At 38.6% G+C, this 25,994-nt stretch overlaps 1 protein-coding gene across 1 annotated transcript in view; it reads right to left on the reverse strand.

The window, feature by feature from the left end:
- Positions 376-25,994, reverse strand: part of APC (APC, WNT signaling pathway regulator) — a 71,950-nt gene continuing 46,331 nt past the window's right edge. Inside the window, 8 exon segments of the mRNA NM_001206430.1 lie at positions 376-1,284; positions 1,287-7,379; positions 9,146-9,360; positions 15,530-15,646; positions 16,067-16,144; positions 16,727-16,866; positions 21,893-21,988; positions 24,343-24,721. Coding sequence (NP_001193359.1) covers positions 795-1,284; positions 1,287-7,379; positions 9,146-9,360; positions 15,530-15,646; positions 16,067-16,144; positions 16,727-16,866; positions 21,893-21,988; positions 24,343-24,721 — 7,608 coding nt within the window. The 3' untranslated portion in view covers positions 376-794.

Consider the following 25,994-nt stretch of genomic DNA (forward strand, 5'->3'; position numbering starts at 1 on the left):
TGTCTCATTAATAAAAGAGCAGCCATCTCACCTCAAATACCAGAATATACAACAAGTTACAGCATAGCAAAAATTCTACCTACTTTCAGATAAAATCTAGTTCAGGTAAAATAGTTTCATTCAATGTTTTACAGTTACACAGATTTTTGTTTTGAGCACAAAATAGTGTAAGTTGTTACACTATAGCTATCTATATGCACATCATGTGACCACAGAACTGTTAATCATTACTTCTGAAATTGAACCATCAGTTTCATTCATGCAGTAAAGCAAAGCAGGCTGGGTAAACTTGTTCATCGGGAACCATATTACTGTGAATTTCACAGCCACATGATTAATTATGATGTTAGATGGACTCACAAGGACTAAAACAGAATTTTTTTTTGCATAAATACCAATTTCTCCCTGATGTAAGTTTAAGTCAGTTTATAATCTAGAAATGATTGATAACAGCAATATATCATATCTTCTATTTGTAGTGTTCATTATTTTAAGACAAGCAATAATTAAAGGATGATGGGATGGGATGCTACTTAAATACTTGTAAAACATACTGTACAAATATCCTTGGCTTTACCATTTTCTTCCTAACTATCAAGAGTGCCTCCCAAAATATGACCAGTGAAGACAAGGTATACTATCAAATATGGCTTCCAGAACAAAAACTCTCTAACAAGAATCAGACCTATTTACAATTTTTTTCAGTCTTTTAAAGTTGCATTTGAAACAGAATTTCTACATAGCAGTTGTAATGAACACATAACACATTCTTAGTTTCATCATTCCAGCTCTTTTTAAACAGACGTCACAAGGTAAGACCCAGAATGGCGTTTAGGACTTTGAGTTCCACTGGAGTCTGTGTTGTCAGTTTTTGAATCTCGTTTCTTCGTGTTGTTATTCACCGGCGTCGGGATCTGAGATGGTCGGGCTGAAGTGCTATCTGCGCTGCTTTTCCTAGGGCTTGGGTTGTAATTAAAAGGAGTCACTCTGGCAGCAACGGTCCCACTGGGTGAACTGTGCTTGCTTGAGCTGCTAGAACTAAATGGGGTACGCTCAGCTATAGAACTTTCGTTAGTCTCTGATGCAGGGACAGAGTTGCTTTGTCCCGGTTTTGTCTCAGTTCCTTTTTGGTCTGGGGCATCGACCTGAATAAAGGAGTTCAGGCGGTTTTCCAAACCCATGGTGCGTGTGGGAGCACCACCATTACTCACATTGTGTTTTCCCTGATTATCTTTTGAATCTTTAGCGTTTGGGTTTCCTTTTTCTGAAATGGTGTCAATCACAGGGGGGTATTTCCTGTTGGAGATCTTCCGGATCTGGGGTTGTTAATGGGACAGTCCTCGATTCTCACCCAAACATCCTCTGTTTTAGAAACAGCAGGTGCCATTTGATAAATTAGAGTCTTGGATTCAGCACCGTTTGCAGCACCTGAGGAAGTGGTCTGAGAAGTAGTATTTGTGGGAGAAATTTCACTTTCTTTTATTTTCCTCCATGTTCCTTTTGTGGATACTTGGCTTTCTTTAGTTTGTTTGGTTCCCGAGATCGAGTTCACATGTTTTTCATCCTCACTTTTTGCCTTTTCACTGGACTCTGATGAAGCCGAAAGAATTGAGGATGAACTTCCAGTTCTTCTCCAAGTGCTTACTCGAGGAAGGGATGATGAGTGTTTGCTGTGCTCACGTTTCCAGGTTCCTGACCTATTGATGGGAAGTCTGGAAGGACTTTCAGAGTGGGAGCGTGCTATATCATGGCGCTTTATTGGTCTTCCGTCATTATACTCGATGGTGGGACTGAGATTAGGTGGGAGTTTTCGCCACCCACCAGCCTGAACGGACGAATGTGTGGACAGAGACATATCAGGAAGAGAAGGACTTAAAACTGGAGTCTGTGCCTGGGACCGAGTGGGAGAATCTGGTCGAGAAGATGGAGAAAGAGATTCAAACGAAGCAGATTCCTCCAGTTTTCTCCTCAGGGTTGGACTTGGAGCTTCTTTGATGAAAGTTGACTGGCGTACTAACACAGGTCTCTCTGATCTATCAGATTCACTTCCACTTGATTTAGTTGAGGACATTCTAGAAAGTTCTACCTTTTTATTGGATCCATTGCTACAACTCATTTGATTTAGCCCTTTGGAGGCAGACTCACTTCTTGGGATACTGCTGCCATTCTTGGATAAACCTGTTTGTTTGGTAAGGTTTGTCTGGCTCATCTGTCTGCCTGGAGATGTGTAAGACATTTTCCCCGAACCTGAGGACTTAGTTGAAGCAGTACTAGGGGATGACGTCCTTGGTAGTTGAGATAATTTGTTAGGAGGACTTATTCCATTTCTACCAGGAGAAATCGAGTTTCTCCCTGGAGACTGCATAGGCCTACTGAGTGGTTGCTGGGCAGGTCTTGAAGGAGTGGAATCTCTAGATCCTGATCTAGAAGGCCCTTTATTGGACCCAGCTGTCTGCGACGTCTGCCTGGTAACAGGGCTTAATTCTGATTTCACTGAGGGCTTTGCTCCTCTGGGAGAAGTGGTAGCCGCCTGACTTTCACTAGGGCTTTTGGAGGCTGGAGTCTTCAGCGGTGGACCTTTTTTAGAAACTGGACTGGTACTTGAAGAGCTATTCCGAACTCCTGGAATGTGAATCATTGTCCTACCTCGAGAGATTGAAGGCATGTTTGTTTGAAGAGGCTGTTTCATTTGGCTTGAAATTTCTGAATTAGATCGAACTTTTCCAGTAATCAAACTTTTATAAACCTTTTTCCCTCCCTTTATTCCCTTATTTTCAGATTCCATCTTTTTAGTTTCCAGTGTACTTTTCTCTCCAGGTTTTAGAATTCGTGGGCCTTTATTACTTGTAAAGGGTTTTTCCTCTTGATCAGGTGTAAGATGAAATGGTGACCCCAGGGAGATTCCTGATTTCAGGGACAGGATGGAATCTGAATCAGACGAAGCCTGTCTAGATAAACATGCGGCAGCAGCAGCTTGATGTAAACTACTTACTATGGAATTTGCACCTTCCTGAATAGCTTTCCAATCAAAATTTTCTGAATCGGGGGATAAACCATGTTCTGAATCTGGTCTCTGTATATCTTTCAAATCAAGCGTCAAATCTTCTGCTAATATGCCACTCATGTTTCTGGGACTATGCTTTTCATTATCACCCTTGAGTCTTGAAGGCTTTTTCTTTTTTGGCATGGCAGAACTTATACATTCCTGCAATAGGTCATCTTCAGAATCGATACTGAGAGAACTGAGAGAACTGTTTCTTGAGAAACAAACAGGGGTATCTTCAACATGAAATGATTTAGGAGCATAACCTGATGCCTGAGGTTTACTTGGTTCTCCCTGGGAATGAGGAGGCTCTGTCTCTTTGATAGGTTCACTTTCCTTGTTGTTGTTGTTTTCCTGATCAATGTCACTAAGAGAACTTAGAGAGGAATTTCGAGAAAAGCAAACTGGAGTATTTTCAATAGCAAAATTTTGTAATTTCTCATCAGTTGCTGCCCCTCTGTCTGGTATATCTTTGGAGGACTGGGGAAAAGTGGACTGCTTCTGCAGCATAGGTTTAGACGGACCTCGATTTATTGGATGTTTTGTAACAGCCTGTGTCGTCTTAGCTGATTGTTGGTTCGAGGCTAGTTCTGTGTGGTTGCTAACCTTAGCTTCTGATTCCTTGTTTTCCTTCCCCTTTCTTAATTCAGCCTTTTCCCTCGAAAGGTCAACATCATCATCATCAAAATCTAGAGAACTCAAAGAATCATTTCGTGAAAAACAGTACGGAGTGCCTTCAATAGGTGTGTAGTGATGAGGTGAATCAAAAGTAAAGCTTCCTCTGACTCTATCTTCATTATTTGGCAGCTTATCGTTGAAGTCCTTGGAATTATTTTTCAAGCTCTGTTTCTTTGAATCTTTATTGTCTGAGAAAGCTCTTTCAGCATTTAAATTATTTTTCGTGTCTGTATTTTTTCTTACACGCGTCCTATATTCAGCATTTTGTGGTATGGGTTTTACTGGTGAAGTAGGTTTCTTTTTCTTACCATCTAATTGATTTTTGTTAGCTCCGGATGAGGACATAGATGCTTGCTGGACCTGGTCCATTATCTTTTTCACACGGAAAGGCTTGTGACTTTTTCCTTTGGGCATAGCAGAATTAATGCATTCTGCAAGGATATCACCTTCTTCTGTTTTATTGTCATCCAGTTCAGGTATAGCTACAGATGTGGATTTCCCTCTTTGAGCCTCATCTGTACTTCTGCCTTCTGTAGGAATGGTGTCTCGTTTTTCAAATTCACCTGACTGTGCCCCTGCTCTGGCCCCTTCTCCAGCAGCCAACTCATTTGGGGGGGATTCTATTGTTAGATCACTTAGAGATGTAGCTGTGGAAAAGTTTATAGGTGTCCCTTCTACACAATACACACGTGGCACATCATCTCCTGGTGTAAAACTAACATGCTTTTGTGCTTGTAACCTGTTTTGTGAGGGCAGAAGTTTGTACACAGGCAGTTGACTTGGTTTTCTTGCCACAGGTGGAGGTAATTTTGAAGCAGTCTGGGCTGGCTTTTTTGCTTTGCGTGAAGATTTTGTTGGCATTGCAGAAATAATACACTCTTCTAGAATTTCAATATCATCATCATCTGAATCATCTAATAGGTCTTTTTCAGAATCAGTGGGCTTTTCTGCCTCTTTTTCCTGGTTTTCATTTGATTTTTCAGGCTGCTCATTTTCTGTTTCATTGCCATTGTCATTTTCCTGAACTGGAGGCATTATTCTTAATTCCACATCTTTCTGAATAAATGGCTCATCGAGGCTCAGGGCACTCAGGCTAGATGAACAAGAAAATCCATCCGGAGTACTTTCTGTAGCAAAATGTAACAAAGTATCAGCATCTGGAAGAACCTGGACCCTTTGTACTGCAGCATTCACAGCAGCTTGCTTAGGTCCACTTTCTCTCTTTTCAGCACTAGGTGCTTTACTTTTAGGTACTTCCTGCTTGGTTTGACTTGTTTGAGGAGGGGGAGGGGGAGGGGTTTTACTTCTGCTTGGTGGCATGGTTTGTCCTGGGCTATCTGGAAGGTCACTGGGGCTTATAATGCCACTCACCATTCCACTGCAGGGCTCACTCTGAACGGAGCTGGCAATGGAACGACTCTCAAAACTGTCAAGTGAGCTGACAGAGGTACATCTGCTGAACATGAGTGGAGTCTCCTGAACGTAGTGCTCTGGTGGACTTTTAGGTGTCTGAGCACCACTCTTTGATGGAGATTTGGCCCCTGAAGAAAATTCAACAGCTTTGTGCCTGGTTGATTCTGAAGATAAGCCAGAAGCCTGGAGTCTGCTGGATTTGGTTCTAATGTGCTGTGGCACTGTTGGAACTTCGCTCACAGACTCTTCAGTTGATCTGGTTCCACTGTTTTCTTTGATTTCGGCTATTTGTAGAGTATTAGCAGAATCTGTTTCCTGCGTTTGCTGATCACACCCTATTTCATCTTCGGCTGATGACAAAGACGATAATGAACTACACCTTGAAAAACATATTGGGGTATCTTCTACACAGTAAGTCTGTATGGTTTCTTGGTTGATAGAGGGAACTTTGCAAGAGGAGGAGGTGGCTTTTGGGGTCTGACCACTTCTGCTTTGTGCTGAACTTGGATGGAGCTGGCTCTGCCTCTTGGCATTAGAGGAAGGTGTGGATGTGTTCTCACCGCTTGGAGAGATGCGTTCAGTTTTAGTACTTTGTCCAGATGAATTCTTTGAGAATGAAAATGCTGGTTTCTGTGAAGAAGGGATGTCTGTGGCATATTTTAAACTATAATCAATAGGCTGATCCACATGATGTTTTTCTTCATTGTATTTTATGCTATAATTGGTTGGTCTCTCTTCTTCCTCATGTTGCTCCTCCTCAGAGTAACGTTCACTGTAGTTGGTTGGCTTATCATCTTCATAGTCATCTTCCTGACACAAAGACTGGTTTACATTTTGATTAATTCCATGATTAGAACCTACTCGATTTGCTTCTGAACCATTGGCTGCTCTTGACCTATATGGGGAAACACATTCTTGCTGTCCAAAATGCGGCTGAAACTTGAGGTGTTTATCATCAGTGCTCTCAGGATACACAGGATAAGTTGTGCTTTGACTCCTTGATTGTCTTTGCTCATTTTGTTTTATTTCATCTTCTATTATATGTTTGGGTCTTGCCCACCTTTCATTCTGTGAAGGACTTTGCCTTCCGGAGTTCAGCTGTTCATCTGAATATTTAAGACTGTAATTTATTGGTGTATCTAGTTCTCCATCATTATCATCCATATGATTTGCACTATGTATTTTATGGGCTAGGTCAGCTGGATACTGACCATAGCTGCAAAATTTACTTTCATCGTCTTCAGAATAGGATTCAATTGAAGGTTTCATCTGGCCTCTTTTACCATAACCATCACTACTACTGACACTATTTAAACTATCATTTGAAGATCTCTTATATTCTACTTTGGCATATGGCATTGGACATGTCCTGTTTGAGTTTTCTGACTTGGTGAAGTTGTACGTGTTTGCGTGTGAGTGGGCAGTAGAGCTTCTTCTCAGTGCATTCCTCTCATCTGTCCCACAGTGCAACTCTGTGGTTGACCCAGAATTTCTGTCTTCCTGGGAGGGATGAATGGCTGATACTTCTTCCATGACTTTGGCGATCTGGGCTGCAGTGGTGGAAATCTGCAAACCTCGCTTTGAAGAGGTTCCTGGATTTTCTGTTGCTGGATGGTAGTTGCCTATGCTAATACCTCGTTCTCTCTCCAAACTTCTGTCTTTCTCAGAACGAGAACTATCTAAACTTCCCCTTGATGAAGAGGAGCTGGGCAACACTGTAGTATTTAAATATGGTGACAGGACAGTCATGTTTCCAGTATTAAAATTGTCTGACCTATTATCGTCATGTCGATTGGCATCAAAAGCATAGTCACCGTAGAGATTTTGCTTGTGTCTTTGCTTACTACGATGAGATGCCTTGGGACTTAAATTGTCAATATTGTCAAAAGTTTCTGATAAATGCTGGGCGTCTAATTCTGCTTCTAGGGCTTTTTGTTTCCTGACATGAAGAGAAGGCAAGCTTGAACCAGGAGACATGATATTGGCATCTTTATACTTTGCAGGTCTATTTGCCATCAGATTCCTTAAAGCTGCGGCGCTCCCCATAGCAATCATTTTGTGCTTTGAATGAATGAGGTTCTTGAGCATGCTGACTGCCCCCATGTCCCATAATGCTTCCTGGTCTTTAGGATTTCTGGCTGAGAGATTCCACAAGGTTCCACATGCATTACTGACTATTGTCAAACTGTGAGATTTCAAGTGTTGTAATAAGGTTTGTAAGCAATTGTTCTCTCTTAGGATTTGCCTGAAACAAAAACAAAAGATCACAAAAGTAAGGAAAAAAAATCTGTTTGTAGTAACAACAAAGAAAAAGAAAGAAACCTTAAATCTAAAGAAAACTACTAAAACTTATTAACAACAGGCACAATATAATTACATGAAATTATAAATTTCAGGCCTTGTGTTTCTTCTTTTGTTCTTAGTTCACTTAATATTTATAGTTTTAAAGTACTCATCTGTAAGGCTAAAAGAAGTTAATTTTAATCTATTCTGCATTTCCTATTCTGACCCAATAGTTTTTAAAATTTTTTCTTGAACAGATATATTTTCCTTATTTACATAGTGACAGAGTTTCTCAGTTTAAGGACTATAAATGTATTATGAAATCTTATGCTGAACAGGGACTCTGTGGTAATGTAATCTATGGATGGGCATCATGACATTGACAGCTGAGACATCTCAGAAGAGGTAGACAGAAGAATCAATCATTAGATCTTTACACAGTGGGGGAGCACAATGTAAGCTCCTAGGTCAGCAAAATGACTTTTTAGATAATCTCTGTCTCTGGCTTGATTTTGTAATAATGCCATTCCACCTTATAAGTGTCCTCTGGCAAATTGTGTGTGTAGTTGTTACTTCTAAAAATAAAGTGAAAGAACTATGTACTTTATTAGAATAAATATTTTTAAAAAATATTTAAAGGTAACCATAAAAACAAGCACAATGAATGTCAGGCTCTCAAAGAGCTATAGCCTGTTTAAGGCCTGGTAGAATGAAGTGTCATGATGGCATAGTCAGTTCTGGTGGGCTTTAAAACTGATTGGTAAGGGGGCAATAAGCTTTAACATGGCAGCTCTCTCTCAGCAGTCCAGCAGACGCCTGAGAGAGTGCTTACTGAGTTTAAGAAGTCCCCCTTGAAAAACAGGAAAGGCTATAAGGCTTGCAGTTTATGCGCTGAAAAAGATCTTTACAAGCCTTTTTATTAAAAGTAACTCAGTCTTTTTTTGGGGGGGGGTGTCTTTTTAGGACCACACCCGTGGTGTATGGAAGTTCCTGGGTCAGGGATTAAATGTGAGCTGCAGCTGCGACCTATGCCGCAGCTGCAGCAACAATGGATCTTTTCACCTACTGCGCTGGGCCAGGGATTGAACCTGCACCTCCACAGTGACCTGAGCTGCTGCAGTTGGATTCTTACCCACTGCAACATGGTGGGAAGCCCCCTCATGATCTTTCTGGAAATGAGAGAGGAACAATACAGGATAACAAGCTGTGAAAGATACCCATAATTTTGTTGAGATAGAGCCCAAGTCCTGAGAATGTGTGCCCTGTATCTGAGGTGTTCTCAGGTTTCACAGCTTTAACAGATTGGATGAATGGCTGTTGACTAAATATATGATTACTCATATCATGGCACCATTAGAAAAATGGCTCACATTACCCACAGGTTTCTTTTCTTTCTTTCTTTTTTTTTAAAATAAACCTCATATTCCTATAAGCCATACTAATATATAGGAAAGGACTTTGTTCTCTGTAATATTTATAACTTTCATTTTTTCCTCTACATATGGGTAACCCCCCAATATCTGTTTATTTCTAGGCATCCTTCTGATACTATGTACTTTATTAGAATAAATGTTAATGAATAAATTAAGACTAGCTGCATTTTCACTGTAATACATGTAATTTGGCTTAGAACTTGTATAATTACATAAAATATCACTTACAGTTGAGTCTTTCCAAGGTATGGATTTTACATATTCATTTGAAAGTAATATAAAACCCTGTATTTACCTGTGCTCCTCATTTGTAGCTATCAAGCTGGACACATTCCGTAATATCCCACCTCCACTTTCAATAATGGCTAAAGTATTTGTCTGGCTCCGGTAAGTGAGAGTGCCAACCAAAAACGCAAGCGCACCATCTACGGCACATATATCAGCCTTATTCTCAGTGCAATGTGCTGACAAATTCCATAAGGCACTCAACACGCTTTTGAGGGTTGATTCCTATTAAGAAATAGATATGTGTCATCTAATTAGAGTTGAAATTTCTCTCTTACAATTTTTATGTTTACTTCTACTGAGTATGTTTTTTTGGCTTTTGGGGGCCACACTCGCGGCATATGGAAGTTCCCAGGCTAGGCACTGAATTGGAGCTACAGCTGCCGGCCTATGCCACAGCCACAGGAATGTCAGATCTGGGCCACGTCTGCGACTTATACCACAGCTCACAGCAACGCTGGATCCCCGACCCACTGAACGAGGTCAGGGATCGAAGCCACATCTTCAGGGATGCTAGTCATATTCGTCTCCGCTGCACCACAACGGGAACTCCTTGAGTAAGATTTTTTTTTTTTTTTTTTTTTGTCTTTTTGCTATTTCCTTGGGCCGCTCCCGCGGCATATGGAGGTTCCCAGGCTATGGGTCGAATCGGAGCTATAGCCACTGGCCTATGCCAGAGCCACAGCAACGCGGGATCCGAGCCGCGTCTGCAACCTACACCACAACAGCTCACGGCAACGCTGGATCGTTAACCCACTGAGCAAGGGCAGGGACCGAACCCGCAACGTCATGGTTCCTAGTCCGATTCGTTAACCACTGCGCCACGACGGGAACTCCCTGAGTAAGATATTTTTAAAAAAATCTCTGACTACTGCCCATCCTCCTCATTTAGATAAAATTTCATAAAATACCAAATGGAACTTAAATCAGTGATATCCCCATGAAACAAGCAGAACACAATAGTAAACTAATGACCTTTATGAACTTTATTCTAAGTGTTTAGATGGTAAACATATTACCTTATAAGAGCTTATACTAGAATATGAAACAGAATTAATGTGCATTCTGAAAATATAACATTATCAGGATAACAGAAAACTAGCAAAAACTCTCTATGTGCTAATGTGGAAAGATATGTAAGATGGAGTATTAAATGAAAAGAGCAAGTTGCAGGAGTATGTATAAAATTCTGTATAAAAACACACAATATTTATTTATGTGTGGTTGATTCAAAGGCAATAATATGACTTATTAAAAAGAAAACATACTGAAAAAACTCTAATTTTCTTAAAACTTCCAAAGAAACAAAAAATTACAGAAACCAGAAGTCTCTATAATAATGTCATAGTAATATATGATAATTGCCATAGAAACTACTCTGAGGATGCAATTAAGGATATTTGGTCAAAACTTGCCATGATGCTGTCAGACTTTCTTCTTACTACAAATCAATCAAAGAACAAACAAACATTCATCAGAAATCTACTCTGTGCCTATTACAATTAGAGGCACCCAGAGGATACAAACATAGCAACTAATACTTGCCTTGAAGGTGCAAAATATTTACTTTGGGGAGAAAAAAAAGGATGCAAAACCATACATGAAACAAAGTACTCTAAAGGAATGATTAATGCCTCCTGAATTGAGTCAAATAAACTATTTCATAGAGGACAGCTCTGTAGAAGTAAAGACCTGTTCATTCAGAGAGAAAGCAGAGGAAGAAGAATGAGGAAGGGTGTGCAAGTAGGAATAAGCAAGGGGACAGAAAGAAAATGCAGAGGAGATCAGAGTCCTTGCTTAAAGAGGCACAAGAAGGTCCTGAATGTCATGGCAATCATTTGGGGCCTAACTGAATGAGCAGCTAGCGACTGAATTCTCTTCATCAGGAAATTAAAGGAGTGACACCATGTAGGAGCAGGTTTAGATACTATTTAGCAGGAGAAGAAGTGCTTTCACCAGATATGAGAAGGATAAGAGTTCAATTTTAATTACATTATGTTTGAGGTAAAGTGGGACATTCAGAGAACCCTGAGAAAAGTTCAGAGGAGTGAGGTCAACGTACAGTGGACCTGGACATAGGAGTTGGAAGGCAGGAACACAGACGCTGCTCTCTTCAATATCACACACAGAGGCCAAGAGTTTTGTTTCAAAGAAGCTCTTTAGTTAGAGGGAACAAGAAGAAATGATTAGAGTTGGAAGTACAGGTGGTAGAAACAAAGGAGATTAGATGAGGTATGAGATGAAAAAGTATCAAATGTAGGTGTCGGTAGAAAAGAAATATCCAAGTTAATCTGTAAATCTAGGTTTTGTTAGAAGTAAGATTAGAAGGGACTGAAGGAAGTACGGGCCAGTTAAGGAATGGAGTAAGTGACTACTTGTTCAGGGTTTTGATTTTATAGGAGAAAGAAACACTGCAGAAGTTAGAAGAGGCAATAGAGGATTTTTGTCTTCATTTTCAAAATACTGGGATTCCTATAGATGGTGGGAAACATGAAAAAGCCTCCTGGTCTACATCCAGTAGAAAAGACATGGAAGACAAGAGTAAGGGACTAACAGCTCTGAGTGAACAGCAACAGTGAGAGCACAGGGTGCAGGGGGAGGAAAGGGTCTGCTGTGTACATTAAGAGCCACTGAATGGTGTTAAAATGATTCAATACATGGGGAATGTGGAAGGCAGTTCTGATTCTCTTGGTCATTAGTAGTAAATAAAGTTGAGAAGGAAGAGATGACAAATTAAAAAGAGAAAGAGAATGTTCATAATGACTGCTGCATTGAATGGAGAAAAAGAGGGAGAAAATAAATTCTTTTTTTTTAATATGTACAATGGTTTTTATTTTTTTCCATTATAGCTGGGATGGATGGCGTGCTTGGGATTAATAGATGATGCAGATGATTGCCTTTGGAATGGATTAGCAATGAGATCCTGCTGTGTAGCACCGAGAACTATGTCCGGTCACTTATGGAGAAAATAAATTTTGATACTGTTAACAAGAAGCAGGACCAAAACAGAATTGGATATTATAAATTTCCGCTGGGCTAGTTTTTTCAAGGTTGGGGTTGTGTTAAAAATTTATAGGCGAATTTAGGGAGAAATGATCTTTAAACCAGTACTCTTTCTGTATAAGAACAGAGCATGTTTTTCCATTTATCAGAGTTTCCTTTTATGTATCTCAGTAGGATATGTCTTTTAATCCACCTTTCTTGGTTTGTGGTAGTTTGTATGTAAATCTTTGAGGCTCTTGAGAGATAATAAAGTAATGAACTATTTAGCCTCAGTACCCAGATAATACATACAAATACATGAAATCATTTTGAAAATATACAGGGTTGATTAGAAAGGAGTCTGAAAGCAAGCATGGCATTAATTTTTTTTGTATAATTTTTTGTAAGTAAATATATATATAATTAGGGAAAAATAAATAGCACATATTTCAAATGTGCAATATGATCACTTTTGACATGTGTATACCCATGAAATCATCACTCAAGATAACAAACATTTACATTGTCCCTCAACATTTCCTGGTACCCCCTTCCTGGTACCCCTATATATATAATATATATATATATATATAATTAGGGAAAAATAAATAGCACATATGTCAAATGTGCAATATGATCACTTTTGACATATGTGTATACCCATGAAACCATCATGGGTATACAAACATTTACATTGTCCCTCAACATTTCCTGGTACCCTAGGCAATTACCGATCTGTTTTCTGTCATTACAGATTATTACATGTATCAATAGTTCATTCTTTTTTTATAGCCAAATAGTATTCTATTGTGGATATTCCAAAATTTGCTTACCCATTTACCTGTTGATGGGTATTATAATTATTTCTCGTTTTTGACTATTACGAATAATATTTCTGTGAATAACTGTGTAAGTCTTTGTGTGAATTTGAGTTTTTTGCCCTCCTGGGTAAATACTTAGGAGTGGAACAGCCAGGGTGTATGGTAGGTAAATGTTTAATTTTAAAACACTGCCAAATGTCCTCCAAAATGGGCCCTTGGAGATACTGCGGGTTAAAGGGAGTCACATCAATTTTTTTTGGTTTTCCAATGCACACAAAAGTTATATTTACACTATACTGTCATCTATTAAGTGTGCAATAATAGCACTATGTATAAAAAACAATGTACATATCTTAATTAAAAACTAACTGTTTGAAAAATGGCACTGATGGACTTGCACAATGCAGGGTTGCCACAAACCTTCAATTTATAAAAAATGTCATATTTGCAAAGCACAATAAAGCAAGGTATGCCTGTATACCACTTAACGCTCCTGCCAGCAGTGCCTGGGAATTCCAGCTGCTTAACATAGCTGACGAGACTTGGTCAATCTTTTAAATTTTAACCATTATGTGAAATGGCACCTCATACTTGAAATTTGTATTTCCCTGATGACTAAAGATATTGTTAAGTATCTTTTCAAGTGCTTATTGGCCATTCATTTATCTTCTTTCTTGCAGCGTCAGTACAACTGTTCTGCCGATGTGGTGGTGTTTTAAAGGATCTTTATGCAGACCCTAAATATATGTGAATATTATTGTTTTCCAGTTTTGAGATGTAGTTGACATATAACACTGTGCATATTCATGGTGTATGACATAAGGATCTGACTTACATACATCATGATTAATACGTTTAGTGAATATCCATCAACTCATATATGCACAAAATTAATGAAACAAAAAAAATTTTTTTCCTTGTGATGAAAAAAACTCTCAGGATTTTCTCTCTTAACGACTTTGATATATAATTACACAAGAGTGTTAATAACATCATGCTGTACATTCTATCCCCAGCACATATCTGTATTATAACTGAAATAGGTACTTTTTGACCACCTTTGAATATTATCTTTATAACTAGTTATTTAATTGAATACTTTTCTTTTTTCTAATAATGTTGCATTTGATTTTCCTGGGTTTCCAGCTGTAAAATAACTTTAATACATATAAACAAAGACCCACCCTTCCAAGAAATTTCAAAAATTAAACTTTTTTTTTTTTGCTTTTTCTAGGGCCCCACCGTGGCATATGGAGGTTCCCTGGCTAGGGGTCCAATCTGAGCTTAGCCGCAGGCCTACGCCACAGCCACAGCCACAGCCACAGCCACAGTGACGTGGGATCCGAGTTGCATCTGCGACCTACACCATAGCTCATGGCAACACCAGATCCTTAACCCACTGAGTAAGGCCAGGGATCGAATCCGCAACCTCATGGTTCCTAGTTGGATTCGTTAACCACTGAGCCACGATGGGAACCCCCTAAATTTTTTTTAATTAAAGAAAAAGTTTTATTTAAGTATATAGTTGATTTTCAATGTTGTGGTAATTTTGAAAAGGAAACGCTGAAGAGAAAAATGTAGGCTGTGGGTCAAGGAGGACTGGTTGTATGAAAGGAAGCCCAGATTAGCTAAAAAAGATTTGCTTAGTCCTTCTCAAATCTCAATTTAAAAAAAAAATTAGCTAAGTTTTTAAAGTAGATATCCCACCTGGAGATCATTTCCTTCTGTGAACAAATTATTATTTGAGGGATTCATCACCATTAGGTCTGATTACCTCCTCGAAAGGTGACTACCAAAATTTGAGGACTTTGGGCACCTGAGTTTGCAACCTGAGTTTGCATAGCAACAGGTAACACTAGACCACTGACTGCTACCTGGGGGTGATTCTGACCCTCTCCCCTTGCAGGGGACATGTGGTAATATCTGGAGACATTTCTGATTGTTATGACTGAGGGGAGCATGTATTGGGATCTGGCGGGAAAGGCCAGGGATGCTGCTAAACATCCTACAAGGTCCAGAACAGTGCCTCAACACAAAGAAGTATCTGGTCTGAGATGTCAACAGTGCTGACACTGACTGGAGTTGTCACTGCGGCTTAGCAGTTAACGAATCTGACTAGCATCCATGAGGACGCAGGTTCGACCCGTGGCCTTGCACAGTGGGTCAAGGATCCGGCATTGCGGTCATCTATGGTGTAGGTTGCAGATGCGGCTCGGATCCTGCGTTGCTGTGGTTGTGGCGTAGGCCAGCAGCTGTAGCTCCGATTCGACCCCTAGCCTGAGAACCTCCATATGCTACGAGTGCAGCCCTGAAAGGCAAACCCCCCCCCCAAAACAAAGAAACAAACAAACAAAAAACCCTAAAAAACCCTACCAAAACCCAAAACCCAAACCAAAAACACTGACTTACACTAAGCCACTCTGTACAATCTTTTTCATCTTAATATGTTAGGAGTTTGGAGCAGCCTAAGACTAGGGATTGGTGAGATAAGCAGGTTGGAAATTAGTGAGTCTCAGGGGTGGAAAAGAGCAGCAAAAAAGTATCTAAAGATGAAAGTTATACTGCAATAATAAATATTGTTTCAGAGGTACCTTTTTCACTTCCAAAGCACATTCCATCAATGCTTTCACACTGCCAACTTCACGCAATGTCTTTTTACTATTTACATCTGCTCTCCAAGACAAATTCCTCAAAACACTTGCAATGACCTGCAAATGAATCAGTTTTAGAATAATCTGATTATAAAATTTATACTAGTTGCTTTACTGTTCTTAATGTGAAAGGTATGAGTACAAATCTATTAATAAAGAAATTTCTCCCAAATGCTAATATGGTGCCAAAAATAATTCCTACAATATAATTATTTTCCTCTATTCTGGTGTTAATGTAACCACAATTTAAACATTAAATTCTGAACCACAGCTTAAATTAATCTAAATCAGGCTACTAACCTACTAATATCTAAGAAAAACATTTTTTTTTTTTTTTTTTGCACCAGTGGCATGTGTAAATCCCCAGGCCAGAGACTGAACCTGAGCCACAGCAGTGACAATGCTGAATCCTTAACTGCCACCAGGGAACTCCACTTTTTTTATTTCGAGAAAAACATCTGAAATTTTAAATAGTACCTGCTGTAAGTCCTCACTTTCAGATTTTAGTTGGGCCACAAGTGCTCTCATGCAGCCTTTCATCGAGCATAGCGTAGCCTGCAAAATCAAATATGGAACAGAAGGTCAGTAACAGGGCAACCCTAAGCAGTGCTTTATTTCTGACCAATAAACTTCAAATCGAGTTTTAATTATCTCATTTTAACAATAACTAATGTTTCACCGATAAAAGAACTAGGACCAGATTGCATGAATGAAGGATGAACACCATCCTAATCTTAATCCTTTGCTATCTGTTCCTCTCTTGGCATACTGGAAAAATAAAGTGAATGCATGATAAGAACAATACGCAAAGGGTTTTAAAGTACATCTGCTATTTGGACGGAACCAATATGTGTATAACACTTGTATTCATTATCAAGATTTTCAGATCTGTGCTATCATTCCTAGGAACAATATTTTAAATGTGATTACATAAATCCACAACAGTGCATCTTAGACTTTGTTTAGGCATAAGACAACCAGATAGGTACGGACACACAGTGGGGTATAAAGTACAGGCTTTTATTAAGTCAGGGTTTAATAAGGAGAGTGACAAAAAGAAACTCAGTGAGAACTATTTTGTATAAAAGTAAAATCATACCTAGAGACATCATAAGAAATGGATCTTATAAAACATACCTTGTTGGCTACATCTCCGAAAGTCAAATTTGTCAAAGCCATTCCTGCATATCGTCTTAAAGTAATACTGTAGTGGTCATTAGTAAGCCCATACATTTCACAGTCCACTTGCAATAATTCTGCAATGGCCTGTAGTCCCCCTAATTTAAAAAGGGCAAGAGGAAAAAGATAATAATCTAAAATAAAACAAATTGGCACCAAGTTTATAGATAAGTTATCAGGAACAAATCTCAAAGAATGAGAATATATGGTTTAATTTTGTCTTTAGAATGCAAGCCACAAAAAATGTTATAAAGGACTTTTGTGTAATATACTTATAAAGAACAAGTGACAACTATTCCATTTTCTGTCAGGTTCTTTACCCTCCCACCCCATGCTTTACTGAGTGAAATGAGTATTACGCTCTATTTACTGCACATACACTGTATCTTGTCAACAGTAAAGAAGGCTAATTTCTAACACTAGGTCTTCCTGAAGATAGGCAGAAAAAGGTCATTTATTATTACTCATCAGGACTTCACATTCTTCATTGTCACACACCGTGGCCTTATTATTTTAATGTATTTTTATTTCCCACATAATTTTAGGTATCCTTAGGAATACTAAAACTTAATGAAACTGTGCATGAAGCAAAGCTTATTTTTAATGAAAAAGAATTATCTGTTCAACTTGTTACTAGCTCTAAAAACCATTTTTACTGTTTTTTTTTAATTTCTTACTTTTCTTTGATACTCATAAAGTCAAATACAAACACTAGGGCTTAGTATTTTCTTTCCCCTTGATTCTCATCACTGGGCATACTCAACAATGCCCACAGTGGTCAACACTAGGAAGGCAAAGGCGGAAAATGAAGGGGAAGCAAAGGGAAAGACATAAAGGAAGGAGTAGTAAAAAACCAAACCAAAATAAAACACAAAAGGTGAAGCAAAATGGTGAGAGTGAATAAAAGGGAAAATAAAAATGCATATGGAGGCTATTTAAAATGTTATTTATCATCAATATTAATCCTCATGGGACTGAGGATATTGTTTTGTCACAGAGAAGTGGCTTAGACAGAATAAGAGAGGATGAGTATAAACAGGCAATTCTTGGATATTTTAAGCCTAAACATTCAAGTCATTAATCTGAAAAAGGACCTACATATTCAATATTTTTATAAATGATCTAGAAGGGTTAGTATGTAAAAGAGTCAGCAAGTTTGCAAAACAGACCAACTTCTATCTTGGGTCAAGAATGGCAGGCCAGGAGAGTTAAATGCTGGAATATTTGTGTAAATCTTTATGACTAGCACCAATGACAGATCAGTTTGAATGTACATAAGTAAAAGTTAATTTGGTTAAGTGAAACCCAAACCCTATCTAGGAAGATTTTCCTCTATCCACCAATAATGATGGAAAAATAAATAGCTAATGAACAAAAGTCAATTCTTTATGGAGCTTATAAATTAAGAGAAAAGAGCCACTGAACAACTAATTTAAGTGTAACAGATTGTGTAGAAGCGCAGGGCAAGATAAGAGATGAACTTAGACTGAGAGGATCAAGAAAATGGCTGAAACAATGTTCAACGTGAGATTTAAAGGATGAATATGTATCTAAGAAGAGTGAGACAGAAACAATCAGGAGGCATTTTAAGCAAGTCAAGCATCATGTGCAAGGGCTGCTGGGCCTGAAATATATATATACAGCAACAAAGAGAAGGTCACAGGATGGACGCTACAAGAATGGAAGAGGTCAGATCATGTGACTTTATGTGCCTTACTAAGGACTTTTTAGTGCCAGAGAAGAAATTATTAGATGTATGTTCTAAACAGGTTGCCATGGTTGTAGGTGGCAGGATGGATAATGGTTGAAGAGGGCAGATAAATAAGACCGAGTATGGCATACTGATGACAGAGGCTTGCTTGGGCTGGGAATAAAAAGAAGAGCAGCGATCTGAGATATATTTACAAACCAGAATTAAAGCAGTTACTAGAGATATAGGATAAGAATAGAAGCACAGACGTCTTCTAAGATTCTGGTTTTACCAAGTGTGCTGACTGGAACGCGATTTTCTGAGAAAAGAAACCCTGGAAGAGACAAAGATTTGGGGATGGAGGAGACAACAAACTCAGTTTCAGCTGAGTTAGAAATGTCTGAAAAACTGTCTAGTGAAGATGTCAGATGAGTGGTTTGATAATATGTCTAAATCTCAGGAGACAGAACTTGGACTAAAATGGAAACTTGAAAAAACTGTAAATGAAGCCAGGGAGTAGGGAGACAAGAAAGCCTAGTACAGAGCTTCGAAAAATTCCACTATTCAATACTTGGGTAAAGAAGAAGGAACCAGTTAAAGAAATGAGAGTTTTGACCTAGGAAATTTCCCTAGAAGTCACTGTTGACTTTAAGACAGTGGCTCTGTGTACTACTGACAAGATCACCAAAATGCTGAGGATGATAAAGCAGATGATCAAAGCCCTAACAAAACATACCATGCTTCGTGCCTACAAAAACTCTTGCTTGGCAAAGCAATATCTGTGATCTTTCCTTAAGAAAGGTGAAATGATTAAAGAAAATTCCAAGGAGGCCCTTGAGCACTTTTGTGTGGAAACACCAAAAATCTTAGGACTTGGTTTTGAAAACAAAGATTAAAGAAGGATGTGGTCAATGCCAATAAACCACGATGAACATGGCTAATGAAAAAAGAACATTCAATAAATTTAGGATATCAGAAAAAAGAGAGAGCCCTTTATGATTCAGTCAGAAAAAAATAAAACTATCAGTGAATTTTAAGGCAAAGAATTCATATGTAAAACTATAAATGGACTCATAAAAAAATGTGACTTTATGATCAACAGAATAAAAAATAGGTTTCCCTGAGAAAAATTAGGATGTTTCAAGGTAATTCCAAGGTGAAGCATATCCTTCCACATTTTTCTTGCTGTCTATGTTAGAAAATAGTGGTCCAGATGAACCAAATACCATATGGTATCTCACAGCCTTATGGACAGTGGAGGATCAATGGCTTCAGGTAACATTTAACAGAACCCTTAATTAAAACTTATCAAAAAAAAAAAGATAATTACAAGATGACACTTAAATTTTAAAAAGCATATTATTTTTCTTTTAATTGGCTTAGATGGTCATCATTAGCATGAAAGGCCTCCTTCTAAAAAAAATATTAGGGCCTTATTAGCATCAATATTCTATATATTGGTGTTTCACAAAATTTCCTGATCATCAGAATCATCTGGGCCACTTAATAGATTTGATTCCTAGGTTCCTTCTTCTGGAGAGTCTATTTTACTAAGCTTGCTCACCACGGTCCAGAGAAGGTACATGGTTTTACGAGGGCTGCTGGTGATCATTATGATCTAATTTGGGAAACACTAACATAAACTATGAGTTCCTTGAAAGTCAGGACCACATCTTAACCAGTTTTATATCTAATGCCTAGCACAGTTTCTGGGACAGAGCTGGGAATAAATGTATACATCACTGATATTATAGTCTAAAACTATACTTGCAGTACCTGTAATATTAACAGGTGCAAACATAAATGATCCTAATAGTTGCACAATTTTCTTCTATTCACAATGACAGTCCTGGCTAACTGGGCTTAGGAATTTCCCTTCACCTGCCTGGGACTTCTTCCCTTCTTATCTCTCACTGTCAGATCTCTTGTTCTGCCTTACTCTATCTCCCCACCATCCACACACTGCAGTCCTTCCTTTGCTTCACTGCAAGTTCAGAGGCTAGGAGTGAGAAGGTAATCCCCTGTGGCTATATCCCCAGCAGTCACACCCCCAGAGGCCCCATCCTGCTCCTCACCTGAAAGCCCCTGCCCTAGCTCCTGTGATGAAATGCCCCGGGTAGCCTTCCTACCTGAAGAAGGAAGAGGAACAAATACTGAGTCTAGATTTTACTTTGAAATTCAGATGATTAATGTGTCAGTCCTAGCTATAGTTCATTGGAACACAGGGACATTTATTAAAAAAAAGGTTTGTAGGAGCTTAAAATTGGAGTAGTTTTCCTGTTTAGTCATTATTTTCCCCATTATTACTAGTGTTAAGAAAAAAACACCGAAACTTAAAAATACACCAACGCTGAGTTTGTACTGAGGTGGGGCAGAACTCCCAAGATCACATTCAGCTTCACGGGAGGCTGGGGGATGGGGGAAGCAAAGAGAAGCAAGTGGGCCGATTGCTGGGGCCTGTGGGAAGGAAGCAGGGCTGGAGGGCAGGCCTGAAATCACAAAGTACACAGCCTCCCAAAGTGATGACTCTGAAGGAGACAACACTCATTTTTGGCTATTCAGGTTCTCTGTTTAAGAGTCTCATGACTTTGTCACTCTTAAGATAAATGATCAATGATAACGATGAGGGTGGTAGGAATATAAAGTGGGGGCTGGAATGTAATGGAGCATAAACAGCACAAAAAGCAAGGGCTCAGCTACACTAAGATGGCACTCAGTGTATGGTTCTTGCTTGTGGCATGACTAGAGAAATCCAGGTCACATGAGATGGCTCAGCGTGATGCAACTTATAAAATACCACATGTGCAAAATGAACCTAGAAATCAAAAAAAAAAAAAACCAAAAAACCATTATGTGAAAAAGGGGGTGTGCAAATACAGCTTATATAAAGCTCAGAGTATGTGAGAACACATACCTAAGAGTAATCCTTCCAAAATTAATGGAATGTTTCTAAAATAAATTAGAGCATATGCTTTTCTTTATTAACCAGTTTCAGAGATACCATCCTGCTTATCATGAAAATCCAATAAAGTACTGAACCACGAAGATAAATGAGAAGCTTAATAATATTTCCTTCTGGTGTCCATCAGAAGTGACTGAGTTCAAGAGTAGCTCCACATCTCGAATCAATTCAAATTATCCTCCCCCATCGACTGTCACCCAGGGCCTACCTTGACAATAAGAGCAAGAACGGCCCATTTAGTATTTTTCCCAATCTTTGGCTAAGATTTTTAAAAGCTAAGTTAGGTTATAACAAGGTAGCAGTCTCTATCACTTAGGGCATTGTCTCCTCTGGAAACCAGAATATGATTATTTGCTACAAGGAGGAAGCAAATGGTAATAGAATTTAGTGGCCTTATATTCCAATGCTACATTTATAATAATGCAAAATCTTCAGTAATCTTCTATGGCGTTAAGAAACATTTCTGTCTTACCAAGTTCATTCATTGCATGTCTGTGCTCTTCATCGAATGAAAGTTTCATTAAAACACACACAGCAGGACAGATCTGATGTTCAACAGGAGCTGGCACTGAAAAATAAAATTGACACAAACCATAATGCTTTGTTGCCTCAAAGGCGATGATGTTTATTATACTTAAAAAATACTTGGGGCTCAAAAAATATGGACGAGAATATATATTTGCATAACTGAATCATTTTGTTGTACAGAAGAAATTAACACAACACTGTAAATCAATTACATTTCAATAAAATAAAAATTCTCAAAGCTCACTGATATATCCCCAATGCACAGTTATTTAGTGAATTAACAAATATTTGCTGAACAAATGAATAAATATTACAAATATGGAAGGGAAAATATCAGTAAAGGGCTTTTCTTGGTTCCATAAAAATGTTTACCTCTCATCAACCTTTGATCAAGTCTGTGTAGGTTTCTGCTATAATTCAAATAGCAACTTAAAATTATGTTGGCTCTATGAAAGAATAAAAACATTTTGGTATGAAACTTTTTATTTATAATTTCTATTTAAATTTAAAGGTAGATGGCTGTATACAAAAGCAATAGAGAAACCTAGTATAAATATAGTAGAGAAAGCTAGCTTACCATAGAGATACTAGACAGTAAACAAAAACTTAAAAAAGAGGTATTGAGGAAAGTGTACCTCCACATTTAATACAAAGGATTTTTTTTGTTTTTGTTTTTGTTTTTTTAATTTGCTTTTTAGGGCCCCACGCATATGGAGGTTCCCAGGCTAGGGGTCTAATTGGCATTACAGCTGCCAGCCTATGACACAGCCACAGAAATGCGGGATCTGAACCATGTCTGTGACCTACATCACAGCTCACAGCAACACTGGATCCGTAACCCACAGGGCAAGGCCAGGGATCAAACCTGCAACCTCATGGTTCCTAGTTGGATTCGTCTCCGCTGTGCCACAATGGGAACTCCCTATTACAAAGTTTTAAAACTGCTGTTTGAAATATAATTTTAAAAAGCAAGTCTATTGTTCAGAAGTAATAATATTTATTCTATTTAACTTTTGGGAGAACAAGTATTAAGAGCGTAAAATGTGAATCATTACATGATTGTAGACAAGCAAAGAAAAACTGTCCAGAAAGACACTACTGTCCTAGGAAAGTATCTTATTAGTTTTCTTCATCCCTAGGATGAGTAGATATAAAAGACTATATTTGCTGTTTTATTATTCTTGAAAACTTTAAAATTTTAAGTAAATTCATTCTTATACCTAACCTAAAAAGATGTGCTAACTCTTTACAGCTCATACTGTCATCACTCCTTCTCCTGTTACCCAAATCAAGACATTGATACAACAGTCCTTTGTCATGTGTGTGTTTGCATGAGGCTGTTCTTAGCAGGTGAAGGGAAGGTCTTACCTTATATACTTACTGCTCTTGGTTCTTGCTACAGGAATGAAGTAAGTTATGTTCCCAAAGGTCCCAACTCCCATGTTCCCTGCTCCTGAGGGAGAGGGGCTGGGCTGGTGGCCAAGGGTTTCTCTCTGAGCAAAGAGCTGGGTGGCAGATCATCCCCAGCAAATGGGACCCCATTGCCTGAAGCAGGGTGGTACAGTAGGAAGAGCACAGGGCTAAGAGGCAGGAGATCTGGCCTCTGATCCTGGCTCCATTACCTACTAGCTGTGAGGCCACAGGCTAGTCTTTAGCCTCTCTGGGACTCAGTTTCTTCATCTGTAAAATGGAGATAATACATTCCTTCCTACTTTGCAAGGTTGATATAACATAGCTCTGTATTCACTGAGTAGAATGATTATGGCCTGGTCACTAACAGCTGAAGATACTTACATAAACTCACTCTTTTTTTGGTCTTTTTAGGGCTGCACCTGTGGCATATGGAAATTCCCAGGCTAAGGGTCGAACTGGAGTTGCAGCTGCTGGCCTACACCACAGCCACAGCCACACCACAGCCATTTTGGATCCGAGCTGTGTCTGCGACCTACACCACAGCTCACGGTAATGCCGGATCTTTCACCTGCTGATCGAGGTCAGGGATCAAACCCGCATCCTCATGGATACTAGTCATGTTTGTTAACCACTGAGCCACGATGGCAAGTCCACATAAACTTACTCTCTTGAGCTTAATACATACAATGAAAGAGATGGAAAACATAATTGCTCAAGTTCTTTCTAGATCTACTATGCTCTCTTCAAGTCTTCTTGATTTTCTGTTCTTTTTTTTGGTTGCACTGTAAGGCACATAATATTTTTCTTTGCTATTTTTTTTTTTGAGGGAAATATAGAAATTAAACTTTAAACGATGTTATCAGGGTAGATGGCTAATATAAATTTCCCACTCCTATTCATAAAGACTGTATCTTAACTAAAAAAGTTCTCATTTCAAAAACTTTTACATTTGCTTTGTAACATGCACTATAGGGAACATACTTGGATTTTTGTCCTGGTCCATGCCTTGTTCATGGGCTTCCTGCCACTCCCAACAGGTTTCACAGTAAGCTCGTATCTGTTCCAAAAGATGAAGGACTCGGATTTCACGCCTGCCTCTCTTGTCATCAGGCTGTGAGTGAATGATGTTGTGGAGTGCTGCACTGGCCCTGGCCCGAGCCTCTTTACTGCCCCGGGAATTTCCCAACAACACAGAGTCTTTGTCATTGCCATGTAAAAGCTGGATGAGGAGAGGAAGACATCCAGACTGTCGCATGGATATACAGCTGTCTTGGGAGCTAGACATAGCTAGCAAAGTTCGCGACATATCATCCTTATCATGAGTACCAAGCATTGACAACAATGAATACACCATTTCCACCTGTGGGCCAAATGAGTTTAGAAACAAAATTATGACTTTAATATCCAAAAGCCGACACCAATGAAGTGATGAATGGGATATTTATGGTAACTCATTAAAAGCAAACAAAAACCTCTTTCCAGGATGAAGTAATGTGTTATTTCAAAATCCATATAATCATCACCATTTGTTTATGAGTAAATATTAGTAGTGGTAGTATACAGTGTTGAAAGGAAAAAGATTCTTGCATACTTAAAGCGCTGTTTGGATCTGCTGGTTATAATGGAAGACATTCAACCGATTTCTCTCTCTCTCATACACACACACAGATATATGAGTTGCCTAAATTCTTTACATAAGTTAAGATTTTAATTTTTTAAATCTACAACCAAAATCAATAAACAGAATACATTTTCAACAATTGTTATTTACTAAGTACTAGTTCTCAGCAATCACTAACCCTCAATAGCTTAGAATATTGTTAATTACGATTTCTCCCTTATATATATAAAACTATTTTTACATAAAAAGAAGAGTGCCCTGATCATATAGGGACACAAAGCTAGGATTCTTATTCAATTTTTACAAAAAGCAGCTGGTAAACATCAATTACTCTCTGACAATAAATTCTAAGAATTTACTTAGAAGCAGATTAGAAAAAGGAAACAGCACCCAGTTATTGTATACTGTCATCAGCCTCATTTTAAAGCTAAAGCTATTGCGTAAGAGTCGAGGATTTTATATAAAGTGTGTATCATATCTGTAAATGCGTGGTTCTTACTCAGGGGTGATTTTAGCCACCCTGACACTTTTGGCGATGTCAAAAGTGGGACAAAAGTGGGAGGAAAAGCTTTGGCATCTAGTGGGTAAAGACCAGGGATGTTGAATACCCTACTTGTCATGAGAAATTATCCAGCCAATAATGCTGAGGCTGGGGAACTCTACTCTAAATGTGCAAACACAGACTATTTTTCTATACGAAAGTTTTAAGAGGGCAGTACAGAACTGTAGATAAATAGGCTTTCAAACTCTGACTCTACCATTTATGAGTGAGCTGTGTGACATGACCAAGTTATTTGAGCTCTCTGAGGCCTCAATGTCTCAGAGACATTGTTACAAAATGGAGAAATTTAGTTAATAGGGTTTTCTTTGTTAAGATTAAATAAAATAACACATGTATAGAACAGTAATTGGATTAAAAATGTAGTAAGGTCTTAACATTATCATGCATATATCACTTCCAAAGGAAATGGTATTCTAGCTACCAGTTTCCATGCAACAGGACTATTGAGTA

This window comes from Sus scrofa, chromosome 2 (assembly GCF_000003025.6).
Source record: "Sus scrofa isolate TJ Tabasco breed Duroc chromosome 2, Sscrofa11.1, whole genome shotgun sequence".
Taxonomy (NCBI): Eukaryota; Metazoa; Chordata; class Mammalia; order Artiodactyla; family Suidae; genus Sus; species Sus scrofa.